Source organism: Anomalospiza imberbis, chromosome 1, assembly GCF_031753505.1.
Source record: "Anomalospiza imberbis isolate Cuckoo-Finch-1a 21T00152 chromosome 1, ASM3175350v1, whole genome shotgun sequence".
NCBI lineage: Eukaryota > Metazoa > Chordata > Aves > Passeriformes > Viduidae > Anomalospiza > Anomalospiza imberbis.
This window is the reverse complement of record NC_089681.1, coordinates 124,116,318-124,138,288: the sequence shown is the minus strand read 5'-3', so window position 1 is coordinate 124,138,288 and position 21,971 is coordinate 124,116,318. Positions and strand designations below refer to the sequence as shown.

At 38.0% G+C, this 21,971-nt stretch overlaps 1 protein-coding gene across 11 annotated transcripts in view; it reads right to left on the bottom strand.

Annotated features, from left to right (window-relative positions):
• ETV1 (ETS variant transcription factor 1) overlaps positions 1–21,971 on the bottom strand; it is a 116,535-nt gene that overhangs the window by 25,557 nt on the left and 69,007 nt on the right. For all 11 annotated transcript variants that reach the window (XM_068209972.1, XM_068209965.1, XM_068209979.1 and 8 more), the window contains 3 exons: positions 6,923–7,052; positions 5,186–5,374; positions 1,135–1,382 (listed from right to left, as the gene is read on the bottom strand). In XM_068209972.1, the coding sequence (XP_068066073.1) occupies positions 1,135–1,382; positions 5,186–5,374; positions 6,923–7,052 (567 nt within the window). The remainder of the gene's footprint in view (positions 1–1,134; positions 1,383–5,185; positions 5,375–6,922; positions 7,053–21,971) is intronic.

Here is a 21,971-nt window from a genome sequence, read left to right as displayed (position 1 = left end):
AGCATGGATGCGTACGAAAGCAATGCACCCTCCTCCAGAAGCACAGCTGGGACATGCTGAAATCCTTCCCTTCTAACAGTGTGGCATGCACAAAGCAGGACCGAGGCAGACACTGAAAAGGAGCTGCAGAAATCACTTGCGCTAAAACTGAAAAACATTTTGATTGCATTATCTTGGCTCCATACCAATCAACTGTTTAACCCCACCTAGAGCACTCCTCATGTTTTAATCTCAGCTTCTTTTCCTACCACTTTTCCAGCTTTCTTCTTCGTAGCTTCCTTTGCCTTGTTACGTGATACTCATTACTAAATTTCTTTTTTTACTTCTTAATTTTCTCATTCTTTTCCCAAGTATAATATAAACATTACGTTGAAATTTTGTCAAACATTTACAGTGTTATCCTTTGATTTATTTTTCTATCCTTCCTCTTGCTTATCTTTTCTATTTTTATCAGAAGCTATTGAGAGCAGACTCTGCCACCACCTCCTCTGTTTTGTACTGTCTGTAGAGCAATAAGGTTCCATTCCAGTTGCCCCATAAGCACAATCATAATAAACATTATTAATAGCAACAGCGTATTCTCTACATCAGCAACCTGGCATCTCAGATTATGTACCTCCACAAAACACAGCAGTATGCACAAACTGAGGAGCTGACACCAATTTGCCTGATTCTTCTCCCTCATCAGTTTTATAGCTGTATAAACCCCACTTCAGTGGAGTTGCTCCTGATTTAAAGTAATGCAAGCAAAAGGAGAAAGAGTTCTCTATTTCTGGCACACAAACGGAAGAACTCATAAAATGGAGCACACAAATTCAGAGGTCAAAGATGAGATAGTACAGAACAAGTTCCCTCTTAACAAAGCAAATTTGCACCCATTACTTTCTTCCTCGACTTCTTTAATGTTTCTGGACAGAGATTTCTAGAAAATTAAGCCCTTTAAAGAGCAAGAAATGGTGGCACGAGTTACACTGCATTATGTAGCAATCTTAATACTTTGTAAGCTGTCTCAGACATAATTTGTGAGATGTGTCAAAAGAGCAAGTTTCAATTCATACGATCAAAACATGAATAGCATTGGCTTGGAGTCATATATTGTTTTGCTATGCAGAACTAAAGGAGAATGTCACCTACCTGAATCATATGCAAAATCCCTAGGTTCCTGTTTAATCATCAGAGGAGAGGGGAAATTTTGACTGGCTGCACTGCCAACCATAGCGTTGTGTTCATAAACTGGATCATGGTACTCCTGCTTAAAACCTTGAGGTGGGAAAGGGATGTTTGGTTCAGACATCTGGCGCTGATATATTGGACGCCCTTCCCTTGGCATTGCAGGCAAAGGTGGGAAAGAATTGCAAGGTTCAGAGAGCTGGCGGCGAAATCTAGAACACAAATTAAAGAGGTCATGTAAAGGACTCCAGCTATGTTCCATTTGCCAACGATCTTCAGAAGTCATTATTAGTGGCTGCATCACTTTCTCAATAACAAACATTTTGCTTATGATCATGTCAAGTTCTCCCATCAGGATCACTGTCATTGTTCAACAGCGGCAAGCAAAGAAACAAATATCCCACCTATTAATACCAGCTCTACAACCTGTCCCCACTACATCCTCTTTGCTTTCAATATCTTCCCTCAATAGAAGAGGCAAACAGGAAATGCACCAGCTTCAAAACAGTAGAAAGACTGACATTCTACCACAGTGACATGAAGGAGGCGTAGTTAGAGTTCTCTGCTCTTTCACAAATGCTAGCTCGTACTCTAATATACTCTTACCCATCTTACTGTTACACAGAAACCATTCTGACCACAATAAACATGTTTTTAATAGACTATTGTCTGCTCTAACATTTGGAAAAATTCCAGGGTAAAAGTCCACTGTTCTGTCCTCTCAGGGGTAGCGTCATGAGAGATCGACTTGCAAGGATGGCACTGCATTCCAGCTGTAACAGGAAGGGAATGTCAGCACCCCAGAAAAAGAAGAGGGTACAAATTTTTGCTACGACAATTAATTACTCTCCTGCCTTAACTTTTCCCCTTAGTGATTTCTTCATGAAAGTTGTAATCTGTACAAGCCACACTGCCATTTGCTATTCCCAAATGCTCTTCAGCAGGCAAAAAATAAGAGAATTTTGTTTCAAATTATCTGGATTTACATGCAATGCCACTCTCAATAATCTATGCTTGTTTTTTCTTTCATAAAACCTATCTACCTGAACTAAAAGGCCTGAATGGAATTACTTGGATATCTGCAGGTTCAGAATCATACAGAAGAATACCAGCATGCTTTTTTGCCACTGGGCCTTGATGAACTGCATGATGTCTTCCTGTTATTTCCTGCAGATTACCACAGTAGTAGTCACCACAGCAGTAATAATGTGTCCACACCAACCAACAGCAAATGCAATGTTCTTGCAACAAACTGCTTACTAGTCCTGTTATCACTTATTATAAACAAGACACTTAAAAAAAAAAGTCACTTGTGCTTTTCTTTGGAAGCTTCTTATTGTCACACAAAGAAAAATGGAGACCTAATCATTCCTGAGCTTCCTGTACTTCGGGTCTGAATCAGCTTTGGTTCATACATGCAGAAGACTTTCTATTGAAGAAAACTGTGTGAGTGAAGCACAACACGGGTTTGATTGCACAAGCAATAAAATCCTTGACTATCAACTCATAGGTAGTACATGTTTCTACAACAATTTAAACTCTACTACCATCTGTCATAATACTGCTGTAACTTGTTCTAACAAATATTTACTATCATAGCTTAATTATAAATACTGTGCAAACTACAGAGATAGAAATTATTACAATGCAGTAGTGGAGACAAAATGAATTTTTCCAATGCTGCTGTAAATACTACAATTTTTGCAGTAGAAAGAGTACTGCGCTGTAACACCAGGGTTTGCAATTCCACCTACACCTGCAGCAAATAAACTTAGAAACTCAAATGTATTATGAAACAGTTAGGCTGACTGGCACTGCATTCATTTCCTTTTTTCCCTTTTTTCATTAGCCAAAAAAAGAAGCAGAAATTATCATTAAGAACTGTCAAGGAGTGAATCAGAAAATTGCAACTTGAAGATAAAATAAGAAACAGGCTCACTCACAAAGCCTCAAAGGAAGTTAATAATACTTGTTGTACTGGAAGCTTTGTATGGAATCAAGCCATTTGTTTATACAAGTGGATTTGTTTCCTGTTGGTACTTGTTAGGACCACTTATCGTTCATATATTCACGGCCTGTATGAAGATGTATGGGCTGTATGTACTAGATACTAATGCTATCCTATGCCACCAATGCATATTCCAAAAAACCTGTGCCTTGAGTTATAGATGCATATATGAACTCACATAGGCAGGTCAATTTTTTAAATGACATTTTCTGAATACACTCATTGTAGTAGCATCTCACCTTGTAAATCACAAAAATTTGGATTTCACAAAAATTTGGAGTACACATTCGCTTCATACACAAGATTCAAAATAAATAAGAAAATGGGGGAAAATATCTTCCACTACAATTCCACCTTTCTTTAAAAATGGAGGAAAATGAGATGAATTTGTTTTTTCTTTCTTCCTTGAGTCAGTTATCTTGGACTTAACTAGAACTCATGATATTCTATAATAGAAGGGGAGCATTAGTGCAAAATGCCCTAAAGAACATGGATATCAAAGACAGGAGGGAGGGAGCAGAAATCATGTAAAGAGCCTACAAAGCTTCCACAGAGCAAGGGTTGTGGGTACAGAAACTATACTAGGATGTATGCAAATGACTATGAATAGTCAAGTTAGGGCTGGCATACAGGTTCAGTGCTCTCTTTACAAGTTGCTTTAAAACAAAAGATTTTTTTCATCTGAAAAACCTTACTACTGTTCTCTGCACATCAGCCATTTAGCTTCTGCCAATTTCAGTCTCCTGGCAGCTTGACTTTGGTCTGTGTACAGGAACACATTTATCCACCATCCTGTAATCTAAACCACTGCCTGGCTTCACTGGGGGCCTTTGTGGTTAGACCACAGTCCATGGCTGGGGAGGAGATGGGGACTGTGACAGGTGAGGGGGCCAATTCAGTGTTTCTTGATGGCCAGAAGGGCTTGTAGAGAACCTTGGTAGTATTTAAAGCTATCTCAGCAGAGCACAAAACAGCAATAGTAACATTAGCAACCTCCTTCAAATGTGATCTGCACAAATCCCTGGAGATAACAGCCCTTATTAGAGCAGAAGTATGCAAATCACACTCCCAACAAATGTTTTTCTTCTCAGGTCTTTCTTAATTTGATAATAGTTAAGAGGTAAAACAATTTTTTGAACATATATATCTTTACACACCACTGGAATTTTAAATGTTCAAGAGCAATCAAAACTCAGCATACAAAAACAGGTTCATGCAATAAAGGCTAGGGTAAATAGAATTCCATAAACAAGTGTTTGGACTGAAAAAAAACCAGGGGAATCCACTGAGCATATCTGTTGCAAAACTGAGCTAAGAAAGACAGTTGTCTGGGGATTTCTAACATATCAAAACAAAACAAGGTAACTTAAGGACAGTTTAAGCTTTAATTCTAGTCTCTAACTCTTGTGGCTTTTACTCAGACTAATGTTATTTAAGTACAGTTTATGTTGGCATATTTTTTTAAACGCTACATTACAAAAGGGCTTGGAAAAATGATCCAGCCTTCTAAAGAAAGAATATTCTGAAGCGGGAACACTGCAACATGGCCACTTATCCCTTAGATAGGTGAACTGCTTAGGAAGAGGCCAGATATTTATAGTTAGGAACATGCTTGCTAGTGACTTCATCACCTTGAAGGAGTTTCTAGCCTCAAGTGAATCACAGAACTATAGAAGAGCCCAGGTTGGAAGGGACCTTGAAAGACCATCGGGTCCAACCTTTCGTGGGAAAGGGAGCCTAGATGAGATTATCCAGCATACTGTAATCACCCTCACAAGACAGAACCAACATGTAATTTAAATTCTGTCACTGTCAATATGAATTCATACACTAGTGCACCAAGCTGGGTGCCAGCCTTTCATAAACACACACATCTCTGACACTATGAACCTTGCTGGTTTCCACCTCGATCCCCAACCTAAAAGAGAAGAGCTGTGGGCAGGAAGCCAGTACTCCCCTATATAAGAGCCACAACTGCATGGGTCCTTCACATGTTTTGTGTTTTACCTGTGATCCATAGGAAAGCTGTTGTCTTGAATGGATTGGGATGGAGGGAGGTGGGTAGGAAAAACCCGGTCAGGTTTAGGAGTCTGAGCGGAGTTAGGGGAGGCATGGTGCAGCGGTGACACGGGAGTGCTGGATGGCGTCGGTGGGTTGGAGGGCCTCATTCCCACTTGTGGTTTCTGATCATAGGCACTATTAGTAAGGCAAGGGAAAAGCAAGGTAGGTTATTTTTTCCAAAGAAAGAAGAAAGCCCAAAACTATAGCATCTACATCCAGAAAAAAATCACCACAAGTGCTCCATTTAGAAGCTTTTGGTGATAGTTAACTTATGAACCAGTTTGGGGCAGAAGAATTCTCAACTTTACACTAAGAACAGCAATGCACAAGTCACGTTAGAGGTAAGTGATTCGGCACCACATTTGCTTATCTGAGGCACAGAAATGTATTTTTAAAGGACTCAATCTTACAGTCACATTCTAACAGGAGGTATACAAAATAATTAAAAGTAGAAGCACCTGGACTAGAGCACAAAGAGCTGACAGTGCCTATCAAGGCTCTTTTTCTTTTGCACAAACCACAAAGTGAGACAGTAAAACAATACAGCCAGAGGGAAGGGATCTGACCCAGAAAAACAATGGTATGCTGGCTTAGCTACCCATACTAGGATGTCAGCAGCCTCTCCCAACAGGTTTTTTTACCCCGCTCTCTCTCAAACATAAACTGCTGGTCCCACAAATACATAGATGTTATTTTCAAGGGTGTCTCACTTCAGGAAAGGACTTGAGAACACTTTGATCATCCCCGTTTCTAACCAGGAGAAATGCAGACATTAGGAATATAGTAAGCACAAGCTTGCATACTATTCTAAGCCAGGTCCCTTAGCACGCATCAAATCCATCAATGGATTCATTTGATTTTTGAAACCAAAATCACTCCTTATAACCAGCAAAAGTGCCAGTCCTTTCCTTTTTTTCCCCATTCATATCCAAAAAGTTAAATGTTATAATGCTTTAAGTGCTAACAGTTTTCATACTACATTAATGAGAATCAAAGCTAGATAAAAGATTCTAAAATAGACTGAAATATCAATACGAAATCCTTCAGTGCTGACACTAAAGGAAGGAGTGGCACATAAATGCAACCAAAAGAAAGTCAATAAGGAATGAAGAGGTATCAAGCCCCTCCACCACCTACAAATAAATAAAGCTTTTATTATCTATGCCTATAAAAGAAGACAACTTGCTTTTGAATGCAACTAATGAAACACTGTTTTAAAAGGTGATCACCCAGAAATATACACATACAACATCTGCACAATTTGTCAAATACCTAATGTGGTGCTCAGACCTGCCAATCCCTTGCCTGTTACACAGATCTCTCTTTCGTAATGTGCATAATGCATTTTGAAAGTACTTTCAACACAGCTCACAGAAAACACGATACTCCTTTCTTCTATTTCATGCTTGTACCCTGGGTTTTTAAACTCTGGCTAGCTCCCATACAGGAGGAATGAGGATGTGCATTTTGATGAAAAACACTGCTTTAAAATTATTATGTAAGTGTTTGACACAACTGTAAACAAATCCATCAGTGTTCATCAACTAAATGCATTATCTCATCAGTCTGTTATCTGCTGAAGAGGTAACTTTTATAAGATCTCTGTTATGGCTTTATTACTTTTTCATCAGTCCTCATTTAAGCCAGCAGTTCTCACTGCAAACATGCTCCTAATTACTTTACCTGACATTGTACAGGCACTTTTCCCCATAACTGAACTTGAATGGCTGCTCTTGACTGCAAGCGGAGCCAAGTTCTGAGCATGGGCTATGGGGTTCCTTCTTGATTTTCACAGGGAGACCATGAAAAGCCACTGGAAAGAGAAGGAGAATGCAATTAAAACCCAAGTACAATATCAACAATTAACTTTCCCAAGGAAGCTCAGCACTGCTAATTAAAGACATGATTAATTAAACAATTGTAATAATAAAAACAATATAGGAAATAAACATTTCAAATATTTCTTTGAGTGTCAACTGAAAAATAGACACCAGAGATCCTTCACATTGGCTATTATCACTTCCATTGTTTAATAGAATGATGGCCAGCATCCCATCTCATTAGCAGGAAAATAACAGCCCACTTATATTTGGCTTAACTACTGTAAATGTTGTCAGAGGCAAAATACTTCCCAGGCACCAAATGTTTCTAAGTAATATCAGAGGTTGCTTTAAGCTATAAATGCAATAGTAGTCCACTTCAAAGAGTGTCACACAAACGACTCCAAAATAAATTTGAGATATATCAGCCTCCAGTATATGATCAGTAATGTTTTTGTCCCACAGAATGCTTGAAAATTTGCAGAAAAACCCTTGAAACTGGATGATTATATGCACTTTTAATTACAAATAACATCTTAAAAAATTCAGAAGAAATGGTTTAAGTAATTTTTCTTTAAAATAAACAAGATAAAATCCTGGCCTGACCAAATTCCATAGTAGATGTGATACAGACACAAAAAAAAAGGACATACTTTTTAAAAGCCAAAAAAAACCCCAGAGGGGGTGTGACAGAAATGCAGCATTAATTTAGAAGCACAAGTTGGTCTGTACTAAGAGAAAGGCCAAAGGTAAAGGCAAGGTTAACCAGCAAATTAGTTTATGCCAGACAACTTTCCTTATTTCATATCCAATCTAAACCAAAATTAAAGCCGAAGAAAATTCAAAGTTCACCTGATGCTGACAAACCTTAGTGGATAGGAGGAGAAAGGACTAAAAGACAGGTATGTAATGGCTTGAAAACACACCTGTCAAGTTTTAAATAAAATGCATTTTTGAACTCAGAATTCAGAGATAATTTTATCACTTTGATGTTGTCATCAAAAGACCATAGTATGAACATCACATTCCGGCCTGACATAGAAACTGGTATCTGCATAAAAATCCATGCACATGCAGCAGCTCCTATTAGAGAATCTCAGCAGAAAGGTAGGCTATCATTGTATACCATCAAGTAGCACCTTACCCCTTCTCTTGCACCAGAACTTGGTAAAGAAGATTTGTTATAGACCACATATTTTCTGATACTAATGCATCTGCATACACATGCCAGGGTTCAGTGGGGAGATAAATGAAATGTTCTCTAAGAAGTGAGCATTAGAACCATTAAACTCTGGCATCTGTGAGTAAGGTCTGGATTCCAGACTTTTGCCATGGGTTTTCTCATGGTTAGGCAATGTTCACAGAACTCTTTCACAAACAGATCCTCTTGTACCCTATTACATGACAGCTTCTACTATTGCCTTCCGGTTGAGTCATCTGCAACATAACACTATTCTATTTTGACACATATTTTCACAAAACTCACAAGAGTTAGCAGAAGACTCCTATTCAGCTATTATATTTTGCGGATAATATCAGTTGTGGAAAGATTAGAAAGGAGAAACAGACAATAATACATCTAGAAATACATATGCACAGCACAACTTAGGAAACATGGAAAATGTGAACATCACAAGAAGAAAAGAATTCTTCCTGAATAAAACTGTCTGAACTTGCACTAAAAAGAAGCCCACATGAACTTCTTGAAAAGTGATTCTCAGATTTAATAATATGGCAAAATGCAGCTCACTCAGCTTTCCAAAGCAACTGCAAAGCAGGCTGATATCCAGTAGTTTGTTTCAGGATGTTCCTAGTGAACTTTTACTGCTGACTCTCCATTGTATGTCTTGGTCAAATAATGCATGCCATATATTTAATGTGCATGATGGGCCCCACAACTCTGGCTCTGATGCAAAGGTAGGCAATCTCTTTAATTTGAATCAAAAAATTAAAACACAACTGCAACAAGACTCTTTTTTAAAGCCAGTATCACATATTTGCACAAAGGCCACATGCTGCTCTATTTTTTTTTATTTTTACTTTGCTACTTCCTTGGAGTTAATCTGTTATGAAAAATTACTTCCCTTATTTATTTTTAAATAACGGGAGTACAGAGACTCCCACACTACAGCCCTGTGCGGAGAACTGGCTGGGTATTTCATCACAGCGCTGAGAGCCTGAACGTCTGCTAACAGGCAGTTTTCCAGCTCACTGGCACAGGCACAAGTGAAAGCAGCACATTCATTTTGTGCAATTTGCTTTACCTTCCCACATGGAGTTGGTGCATGTAAAAGGCTGTTAAGTACTAAATTATTCCTTATCAAATCACCATCATCTGGAGTCATGATCAACACTAATTAAATTACTTTCACTGAACACGGCTCCAGCCTGCTGCCTCAACTGCGAGGTACATTTTATTTTGCTTACTGTACAGTCCTAGCAAGGTACAGGGCATAGTGCTAGAAGGCATCTGTGCTGTAGTTTTAATTAAAGTTTACCTCACCTTCCTCCCAGCTTTATAAGCTAGGGTAAAGTGTATCAAATCAAGTAGGTTAACACCTTCACTTCATTTAGAGAAAGCACAACAGATCAAAGTGATTTTATATTAGATCTTTATCTTAACTACAGCCAGAAAGATAATGTAGCTGTAAAATTTAAAGCCTTCCTCGGGCAGTCCCTGACAGAGTCACCATGCTAAGCTTTATCTGTAACTCCTTAAGCGTACACTTTTTGGGTTAGAAAGGAAAAAAAGGCTGAGAAAAAAACTTTCTGCTTTTTTGGGGGGCTTTCTTGAAGGCTACCTACCCTTTCAGGACATGTCTTAAGTGTGGCTGAAGACAACAGACTTATTTTAACAATAAAATTTGAAACATTCAAAGCAGTTTTCATATCACCACCGAAATCCTCCACCCGTCACTTCTGATTTTAGTATGACACTCATTCTATAGTGCAACTGTTAAAAAGGAATTAAAACATACACTCTTTTGCTAAACTGGATTTTATATTAAGTTCTCAATCCTCTTTCTTTTGAGGAGAGCAGGGTTGCTTATTTATACAATCTAATTTTAGTGCAGCATACCAGCTACCAACACATTCATATTAACAAAATGACATTTTAAACAACCAGCTCTTTACCACTTCTTTCTTCCTGATGGTAAATTCATTTTACTTAACCTAGAACAAGTCTCAACCCTATTAAAGTAAGGGGCTCTCTGCCTTAATAATGATCTTATTAAACAGTGACCAAGGGCCAAGATTTCATCCCGAGTGATTACTTACAGATAACTACCTCTGAACTTGAAATGCAAACAATCTTACAATGTGTACTTAGATGGATGGCTTCAACACCTCATCTCAACTACCAAGCCAAGTCAGGCTTATCAGTATCAGAAACAGACCCTTGCCCCACAGACCCTGTCTGGAGCGTCTCCAAAGCCAGCACACAGATATAAGGCAAGCAGGACTGCTACCATTTGTAGAAAATGGATGAAGATATAATACATTACTGTATGCATTATCTGTGTGCATAAATATATCTATTTATATCTGCAGAGTAAAAGGGCTTGCATATTATATATAATGTGCTGTTGTACAGACCTAGATTTTATACAAAGCAATAATGATTTCACCACAAAATAAACTCATATGTAACATGCAAAAACACAGGGTGGAACTTGCCATCCCTCCTTCAGAAGTGCTGTTCTACTTTGCTATCTGTCAACAGCCTAATCCCCGAACATTTTGTTCATAATAACACCCAAAGAATTAATAACCACACCACTCAAATGAAGACCAATTTTATTAAGAACTCTGAAGTCAAAGGAGGAATTGGTTTGTCTCAGAGGAGTCTGATATGTACACTTTCTAGCCTGAGAAACAGGAAGTGTACCACCTCTGTACAGACAGAACTGAATCTACTTCTTTTGAGAAAGCCCTGAAATGCACTGCATTAAGCAATGGCTTAAAGTATTTTTCAATTTAAGAGATTATTATTGAAGATGAAGAAGAAATTAGGAATATGTTATATGAAATGGCACGTCATTTCTCCCTTGAACAAAAAGTAACATTTTAACTTTCAAACTTTAGGTTCCTGCCCAAAAAACATAATAAAATCTTATTTCTCAGGAAGAATGGTTTTAAACATACTTTTAAAAGCCAAGAAATATAACTCATAATTTAGTGATGTTGGCTAATGGCAGGCAATGTTCACTCCACTGACCAAAGAGACAAAGATGTCCTATCCACACTTGTGGGTCAAGAACATTTACTATATGGTATAAAATCAATTGACAGCAGTTGATTTTGTACCACACTTGCTCCTGATAGTGAACTCTGATGTCTCCTAAGTAATACTATATTCACATGTATTATGTTTGAGGACTTTGAGTACCTGAAGAGAAAAGAAAGTAACAGTAAGTCATGGCCTAAATGTGCTGTTTCTGAGCTGTTTTTCAAATTTATGCTCTCAAATCATTCTCTAAACACAATTCTGTAAATAAATCCACTAATTTTTATCATCAATTGAGGCAAAATTGTTAATATGAAATGTAAGTTTTGAGAGATTTCTTGAACACACTTGAATTATAGCGGACTTGACTCAACAGCAAGATGAAAAGACAGAAGATGTAAAAATACTTAAGCTGATACCACTGCATCTCCAGGTACTAGACTGACTCAGGTGAACCAAGATAATACTTGGTAAAATTTCAGATGCAAGAAGAAAAGGCCCCTGTACTGATAAAGGCAACACTGTCACACTTTAAATCTATCTCTCGATACATACAGCAATGCAGCAGGCACTTCAGATACATCAGAGTCTCTCCAAGATTCTTTTCCAGTACATTTACTTCTGCCAAGCCCTCCCCTTCCCCCAACACACAAAAATCCATTACTAAAGGGTCTAATCTCAGCTATCAGCACAGAGTGCCTTTTATGGAGCCATTAAACCATTTCTCTTGTTTACAGTGCCTGAAGAAAGATGTGAATTATGTCTGTGACAAAACAGGCGATAACATTTCTAAACTGCTATCAAAATGCAAACTGAAATACACTTAAGGACAGGGACCCTAATTCATGCTTTTGCCATTTTCCTCGCTCACTATAACTTAACAGCACTCACCTGATGATTCAAACAAATTATTTATGCTATAAGTACAACAGGTAGGCATTAGTGAAAAAAAAAATCTGCTTTTAAACAGTTTATTGAACAGTTTGTCAAAGAGTGTAAAATGCTAGTTATGTCTTAGGTGATAGTAGTGACCTAGCTGCTCTTATCAGAAAACATTTTTAAAAAACCCAAGCAGAACATTGTGAGTTCATGACTGCTGAAATGCCTTATTTTTGCAACAGTCACTTTAACATTTGAATCATACATTCAGTATAGGTATTTGCATATCTTAAGCAATGAGCTATGAAACTAAATACTTTCTCTATAGCTTTCTAGGTGAGAATGACAGGCTTTATATATATTGTCCAAAGAGGTTTCAAAAATGTGCATTTAACTAATGAAACAATAGCCTTCCACATTCTGGAAGGCATTTATTGATTATTTATTTCTAGATCATTATAATTTGAGCTTTAGACCTTTGTAGACAGCTGCACTCTGAATTTTAACAATCATTTAATAAGCATCAGATTAAAGACATCAGGATGCCAAAGCAGTGTGCTCTTTCAATTTCATTGTACTATATATTTTGATGAGAAGTTTTACTGGTAACTTTGAGATGCTCAGGAGTCATCAGAAGCAGGCACTCGACATAGCTGACCATTCATTCATACTCCAGAGGTTATTGTGCTGCAGCTGGATGCGGTACGCAACCTCGTATACTAACAGAACCTGAAATAAAAACATCGTGTAGGAGAGGTGACAGATGAAGAGAAGCTGGGACAGTAAAGTCTGGTAATCAAGTACTTCCATCTAAACTGTTCCAAATGATTTTGAATAAAAAGCCTATAAATACATAAGACTGCTACAGCTGAAGAGAGAAGTGACTGCAAGCATGGACGACTGAGGCAAGATCTGCACTTGTTTCCAACCTACATGATCTCTTGCAAAAAACCGTTTTGTTTCTGACCACTGCAACAGCTGCAGAAATGAGCAAGACTTGAAGGCTGTGGACTGATTTAAAAGTGGCTGAACAGATTACATCTACAGAGACTCCACCAGGTTCTTCAACCATTTATCTATCAAAGTCACCTCTATCAGATCTTAGCTGAGCTCCAGTCAACTGGATTTCATTTAGGTCCTGCTCTCTGCCAGATATTGGAAGAAGTTGGTGACAAATTGGATATCTGACACACAGATATGCATCATCACTGTGGTTTCAGAGACTATCCTGGCAGTTTATAGAAAAGCTGAACATAGACAAGAGACTTGAACTTTCACTACCTTACAAATGAAAGATGCTAGGAAGGGAAGGGAGAGTGGGGATGGGAGGAATCTGTGCTTTCCTGTCAAGTATCTTTTTTGAAGAAATACATGATCTTGATATTATTCTCCATTTTACAGTTGCATCTAGAAAACTAAAACTCCTTCAAGATCCAGAATTTAGACCTAAAGACAGCTGGGCTCCACCTAGACATGCCAAATAGTGACCATTCACCTGAAACAATCTGCATGTGTGTTTGGGTATTTGTGTGTGCACACAGAGTCAAAGTAAGCATACTGAATGTGCAAGTTCAGTATGCAAAGTAAGCATACTGAATGTGCAAGCATGCCTCTGCAATGATACATTACATATGGCCAAAATATGTGTAATATTGCAATAACGAGCAGAAAGCTTTTTCCTCTTCAAATGGATGTGTATAACTGGGGAGAAAATGGGTAAGCAGTATGCAGAATAAGGTAACAACTTGTAAATGTGTGAAAAAGTGTTCAATAAAAAGCTAGTTCTTTATTATGTGGCAGCCTGACTCTAAGTCCAGAAAAGAAAATCTCTGGACAGCTCTTAACACAGAGAATGCTCTGCCACCCCTTGTATCAGTGCTCATTCCCAGAAAGTGGGACTTCATGACTGGGCAGCACTTGGCAAAGCCGTTATATATGATTCCATCAATTCAGTCTTCGCCTTGGCTTCAGATCAGATCCTTCCAGCCCCTACTAGCTCAAAAGATAGAAACAGCATGGGACCTCATTTTTTGGAAGCTTGTTCTGAACGATGAGACCAAGCACCAGCTTTCAAAGCCAACTGGCAAGAATAGAATACGTGGGCAAGATGGATCTATTTGAGAATCTTGTTTAACAAAAAGAAAATACCAGCTTTGAAGTAATCTGTCACCTTTACTGGAAAATATGCAATGACAAATGCACTTTAATAACAGTTAGAACTCATGCTGCAAAATGAAGAAAATTGCTTATTTTCTCTTCCAAACTAAAGCTTACAATATTCTGCATGTCAATTAATGGTCTACTTGAATCACATGAACGCTATGCAATAGTATAGCCTTTACAATCCTTAGGAGGTGGGAAAGGATGGGGGGGAAGGTAAGGAATAAAAGACAGCCCAAAATTGTGGGATTTTTTTTCCTCAAAGCCTACATGGACTGTTCTGAGATGACATGGTATGAGAATAGAAAAGAAATATTGATTTTGAATTTGACTTAGGAAAAAGTAGCAAGCAGGTAAAAACAAACTACAGCAAAAGCTGGAATTTATTTTTGCTTACTAGCAAAGAGCTGCAAAATGGAAAATAACAGCTCATTTTCCTACAATTGATATTGGAAAATTCTAGACATTAAGATCAAAAGTAATGCATCCATCTTAGCCAGCACTGTTTGCTAAAATAACATGCTCTTGCTTTTGAGTGAGGATTTTTTCTTTCCTAATTTTTTAAGCAAAAAGCATTACAGACTAATGACTAAAAGACAAAAAAATGCATTGATGAAACTCAATTTTAAATTAATTGAATCACCTGTTCATCTCTAGATTACGTTAATTCTTTATATTCACCATAATTTTCCCTATCCTGACTATGATCTGGCATTAACATGAAGTCTTTGAGATTAGCACCTGAGGCCAAAAAGTGTTGAAATAGAAAACAGAGAAGAGTTCACTAAACCTATAGTGCACCAAGTTTGCATCAGGTTTATAAGAGGGCATTCATACACAAGGAAGAGGTGACCAACAAAAACATCACTAAAATGCAGGCATATGCCATTTCCCTGCAGGACAGCTTATTTGACAATTAAACATGATGGTCCTGCCCCTGTTCAGCAAAGAAATACTTCTAGAAGCTTTTTCACAAAGGAAAATAAGTTTCATTCTTTAACTGGAATTTTCTAAAGTTTGTGCGCTAAGACACTAAAAAATTCTGCCAATATTGCTATTTCTGGGCAGCTAACCCAAGATCCCTTTGCCATGACAGATGTAGCTTCCCCTGAGAGGTGGAGGGGTTCCCAGTTATTGTGGGAGAGGAAGCACAATATTAGAGGTTGTACCCATTCACCTTAATAATTGGTTCACTGCTATGAATCCTCACTTTTAGTGCAAGATATCCCAGATTTGCTTGTCTGTGCAGTTGCAATTTCTGAAATGCTCATTGGTTACTGAGGGTACACCTGCAGCCTTCTGACACTGGAAGTCCTGAAGGAACCACTGAGATAATTCAGGTATTTGTAGCCACTTGGCTTCTCATTTAAAAGGACCATGTCAGTAGAAAATTTCATAGTATATTCACTGAGTATATTCAGTATAACAAAAAGTAAAAAGCCCACCCAGTAAGGTAAGCCACCCAACTAGGGGGTAGGTGGAGTAACTTTCAGTAAATATCAATAAAAGATAAACTACTCACTAAAATGCAAAGGCAGAGCAATTCCAAGGCAAACTCTTCTAGAGGCTTCTAGTAAATACCTGTGTAAGGCACTATAAGTCCTTTGTCATAAACTAACAGTTTATTTGGGCAGCTGCTACCTGGCTGAATTGCCACACAGTATTAGAAAACTGTCTCTACTCTTCTACCCCAAGCATGGAACATTTTGGCACAGTTTTGGTTAGTTGATCCCTCTTTGCCTCTACCCCAAAAGATTTCCACTTTCCCATTAAGAACTCTCTAGAAGGTATTTTCAGGCAACAGGAGCTGCAGTTACCAACACAGTTTCTTAGCCTCCAAAAGAAGCAATCCCACAGAAATGCTGTCACTGGCACTGTTTTATTTCGATTTATGTCCCCTTCCTGCAGTGCTCTCCTTCCTTTCCAGACAATTTACCTGTCCAGCTGTAGGAGACTCACAGCTGCTGCCAGAGGGTCTCTGTCTCCTAGCAAGTACCTCCAGGGTAAAAGTGAACCTGCTGACAAATACCACAGGCATTGGATAACTGAGAAGAATACAAGGAAATTTGCAGCACACTGGTGGGAGGGAGAAGGGAAGGATTAAGCTAGGAGGAGTGAACTGGCTCACTTTGATGTCTGAGGAGAGCAGGTGAGGCAGGACAAGAGCTCTCCCTGCCCCCAAAATAAACAGAGGCTCTCTGGAGGAGGAAGCAGTAACCTAATAAAATTAAAACAGCTGGGTTCTGTAGCAATTGAACTAAAACACGTGGATAGATGAAGATGATTATAGGGAGGGAAAAAAAAATTCCAAAGAATTTTTAAGCCCTCTCTATTGGATCTGCAACCTCCACGTCCACACAGAGAAACAGGGCTGCTCTTCACCTGCATTTGCTTTGTTAAAATCCTGGGAGGAGATCGGGGCATTTGTTCCTACAGTTACTGATAATGTATCTGGCTCCAAAGGCTCCTAGGCATGCTGCAAAAAGAGGCAATCCACCTTCAGAGCTTTCTGCTAAAGAGGAAGTTCTTAATGTAAAATCAAGCCTGGGAGAAAACTTAAATTGTATTCCTACCTGGGAATTATCAATAAAGTTAAATGCAAAGAGAAGAGCTGGCCACTATATCAGGGTCTGTGTGCTTTTCTGAGGACAGGATTTCCATTTGCAGCAATTTTCAAAATTTAATTTAAATAGTGAGAGGTAATGGCTAAGCATTGCGTAGTTTCCATTACTAAAGTATCCAATAATATCCCAGCATTTTACACATACACACACATGCACACTTTCCACCTCAGGTAACTCTGCAGTTTGACATTTCAGGTCTGGATTTAAATAGGTTTTGTAGAAACAAAATTATGAAGAAAACTCTGGAAACTATAACAAGCATTTTTTCCAAACATAACAATAAACTCTAAACGAACAATTTTGTATTTTCTATTTTTTTGTTTTAAAGGTATCATCACCTTGATATTTAGAAAAGATGCCCACAGCAGAAAACAATCAGGAACTGATTCTGCCTCATTTCCCCTCTTATGGAAAAGTTTGAAGTTACATCAATATAATTATTATCTTTGTTGTTCTTTTCTGATGTATTCATGCAAAGAGCTAACAGCCATCTATAAATGTGAGGGCCACCAATCTTGTTCTTGCAGCTGGACAAAATGTGACAGAAACTGGATTTGATTGCTGGTTCTGCCAAAATCCAAACAACCGGTGTCAGAAGGTTGATACTAGTCTGAAGTAGCTCAGCCTCAGGAGCCTACCCTTAGAGACCCGTAACCAGTGTGTCAGTTTGTGTCCCTATAAAAACAGGAATATCCTCATAATACAAAAGCTTCCTAATAAAAGTTTATCCTTAAGGATAATCATGCCTGTCAGATAGCTACTCAAGTATATGCAAAAGCAAGAAAAAACAATAAACAATGAAATGGACTCCACACTGAGTGCTCTCTAGCATGAATTAAAGAACTAATTTAAAATATTATTTACAATTTGTTTTTATTTTAGCAGCTTTCAATGCTAGGCACTAAAATAGAACAAAACAGCATTTTGAGATTATTTTAAATTCAATTTTGCCTTTAACAATAAGTATATATTCATAAAACAAGTATACACTAACTCAGGGCAGTTATTGGGATGTTTGTTTACTTCATGTGGAGAAAGGGACTGTCACCACTCTAAATACGTGTCCTCCATGCTTCAGTGTTCAATTTTCACAAATGTTCACCAGTAATAACTCTAACAGCTTGCTTTTATGATCATTCAAGCAAGGCTGAAATCTAATTCTCTAGTTCACTACCAAAACTACTGCAAAACCTGCAGTCTCCAGTGGAAAAGGTGCGGGCCATTGAAATAAGTCAACAGTAAAATTCAGCTCACAATTTTTATCACTGATTCAACAGGGAAACAAAGAAGCCATTGTCAGAAGTGGTTACGTCTGGGAACATAAAGTCAAGACTATATTTAAGTAGGCCGTTTTTCAAAGACTCTTAGCAAAGTGCTCTTTCTGGAGCCAGTGGAAGCTTGACCACCTGCAACCAGGTGCTCCTTCTCAGCACAGATATTTAAGGCTTATGCTGCTACTTAAAGCATTCCTAATGCATATGAGACTTGCTGAACATGCATTACCAATACACTTGCTGATGTTTTCTGAAGCCAAGCATTCCTAAAGTTTTATGATTATTTTATAAGTGCATACAATCAGTAAGACTGACAATTACATGCTGTATTTCCTGTATGTGTGTATGCATATATATATATATATATATATGTGTATATATATATATATATATATATATATATATATATATATATATATACACACACATATACACACACTGACTATATAGACTTGTACTAATCCAGCTCCCAAATTCTAATGCCAAATGCTTGGAACTTTTTGTCTTTACAGAATACTGACACTTTAAAAAGTCCTTGTTGTCTCCATTTCTCTTCTTGCTTTGGTCATGTGAAATTTTTTAACAGATTGTTGGTAAGGAAACATTGCATTTAGTTATAGCATGAAGACAGAGTATTAAAAAAGAATTAAACTGTTTATCTTTTCTAGGTATACATCATAAGCAGAAAGGAAAAAACCTTTGAGCAAAGAGGATCAAATTAGCAAGGCTGAGAATTGTTTTTGCACATGTAATTTTTCAAATGTCCTTGATGACGATTCATAATATATAAATTCAAAGACAAAAACCTGGCCAGTCAGTAACCTTCCTATTCAGTGACTGCAGGACTCGGCAGTAAATGTCACTGCTAGAAAATATTTCACTACATTAACTTACTGGCAACCACATTTGCTGAATAAGTTCATAAACAGCCACAGGAAAAAAGACAACCAGAAATAAAGCTGCTAATGATTCACTCTTTTCTAACATGTATAATCCGCAGCTTACAGAAGAAATAGATACGTAAGAATAAAGATATCCTTTACCAAGACAGTTCACTTCTCCATTCACCTCAGCAAGGTCACACTAGAATCCAGGAACTGGTAACAGTAATGTCTCGAAGACAAAGAGAATGAAAAATAAGTGAAAGGAAAAGAAAAGACTCCTTCTCAGGGAAAAGATGAGCACATGCCTTGATAAAATAATCAGTTTTCTATTTACAAGTTTAAACTAGGTTTAGACCATTCCTAAAAAAACACTGATGACTTCTAAATTTCAAAAGAATTAATAAATATAATAATTTATGCATATTTATCAGCTTATAAATGGCTTCACTGTAAGTACTTCCTAGTACTGAAATGCACAGGACCAAAACAAAAGGACTTAGAACCTGAATCAAGGGCTATTTTTCCTGTAAGCTTACAGAGGGGTACCTCTGTCCTACAAGACACAAATGTGTGTTAAGCATGTCGGTGCTTAACTGACATCTTGAGGAGTTTCACTCTCTCCTCCTTTTTTTAACTGCTATATCCCTTGAAAACTTCACAGCACTCTGTAGGAGAGCCTGAGTTCTATCTCCAGTTGCTGAGGCAGCAAGCAGAAATAAAAAGATTAAAAAATTATACAGACCGCAAACACATTTTACATAAAGCAACATATGTGATATATAGAAGTGGATGAACTCAGCTTGCAGACTGCCTCCTTATTTTAGACCATTCCAGAGCCTATAGATTTTCAAATCAGTATTTACTCTGCTCTTGAAATACAAAACTCATTTTGTGAAAACACTGCATAGAAAGGAGCTTCAGGAGGATAAGGGTTTTGTATCAAAATAGAATCACATAGACCCTTCAGTCTGCCTTGCTTGGTTTCAGTGTGAAAATACAGCTAAAAGAAGTTTTTGTACATTTTAACACAACTGGAACTGAAAAAATGTTCTATTACATATATATATACTCCTGATGAAATTAATAATTATGTGGTTTAAAACAGAAATAACGGTAGTGTTAAGAAAACACTGCCGTGACCACAAGTTACAATGTGAGGATCACTTGTATTTCCACAGAGGAGACCTCCACAGAAGGAAAGAGGGAAGGCTTCCTCAGAGAGGAAATAGAAGGGTTTTTTCAAAACTGAGAATTCAACATTTGGAATAAAATATGTTTAATGTTTTTGTTTTCATGTAAACAGACGTTAGGAAGTGACCTGATAGCCTTAAGAAATTACCATTTGAAAGAAAAAAGGTCTACATGCTTCATCTTTGATCCACAGGCAGATTTATCACAGGACAGGATGACTGAAGTTTATTCATTAGCTGATAACCTTCACATGCAACCCAAGCCTTTAATCTGCAATAAAGCAGCAAACAAGGATGGGGCTCTAAGGAAAGGAAACTAACTCAGCTTGGCTGAGCAGGGACATGGGGGTGGAAGGGCAGTGGGCAGACAGGGGCACAAAACCCCCCAAGAAGAGCCCTGTCCAGCTGCCTGGGCTCCCCCATGCCCCACACTGCTGGAGTCCATCAGGGTCAGCTTGGTTCTGTGCAGTTAAACCAGTCTGCATGAGGTGTCTGCTGTCTCTGTGGATGACCAGAGATACCTTTCCATTAGCAATAAAATACACATCACAGCCTGCTGGGCACTCTGAAAGAAAGCTTCCGCTTTAGAAGTTTTAAAAATCAAAAATTACGTTCTTGATGGGGGTCTTCTAATTTGTTTCACAGCGCTACTGCCACCACCAGTATTTACATTAATCTGTGAGACACTACCACGACTGCAGTCCAGGAGAATCTTAAATCTTTGCTCCTTCAAAGCTGGAAATTTAATATAAAAATACAAGCAGATAAGCAAATAAACAGAAACTGCTTATTACAATCAAAGCAAGCCCACAAATTCTCTACTATTAAGATCACAAATTAAAGGCATTATGGTCGACACTCTTCCTGATGGTAAAACTTTTTCCAGAATCAAATCTTGCAATTATGGTCACAACTATATGGCAGATTTAAATAATTCCAAAAATCTTCTAGAGGAAAAAGAAGAAAAACAAAACCCTAATTAGCACAGGCTAATGCCCATCAATGAGTCACAAAATGAGTTTTCTGAAAGACACTAAATCCTAATTTCTTTTGAATGTGAATTAAGGGGAAAAAAAGGAAAAATAAAAAGAAAGTTAACAGGTGGTAACAGTTTCAGTCGGGCTTTAAACAAAGGAAACAAGTGCTCAGGGATATACAATGAAAGAAGCAAGGCTATCTAAGGCAACTATGAAGGGAGATAAGGTGGTCAGCATCGACTCCTTAGTCTGACCTCTTCAGCTCTTACAACAGCAATTGCACTGGACTGTCTTTGTAAAACGCTTTTGAGATCTCCAGATAAGTGATCATTAAGAAAGCTGTGTATCTCACAGCAGAGTGATACATGCATTTCTGTACCTACTTCAAACCAGAAACAAAGATGTTAAGCAACATGCCCAAGGTCATGCAAAGCTAAAGGCAGGAACAAACCACAGAGCCCAGACTCTCACAGCGCTTAAGAAAGAATCCATCACAGTCGGGCATGCACTAAGAGAAGTAAGCATGTGTCTCTGTATTTGACAACATCTGACCTATGGAAGGAAGTAGTTCCAAAACAAGTGGCAAGAAACAAAACACAGCTGCAGTAGAAAGCCCTACCAGGGAATAGCTCAGCACCAGGAATAAGTAGCACCACCTTGCAGGATATTTGTCAGACTGCCTGCTGTAGCACCACA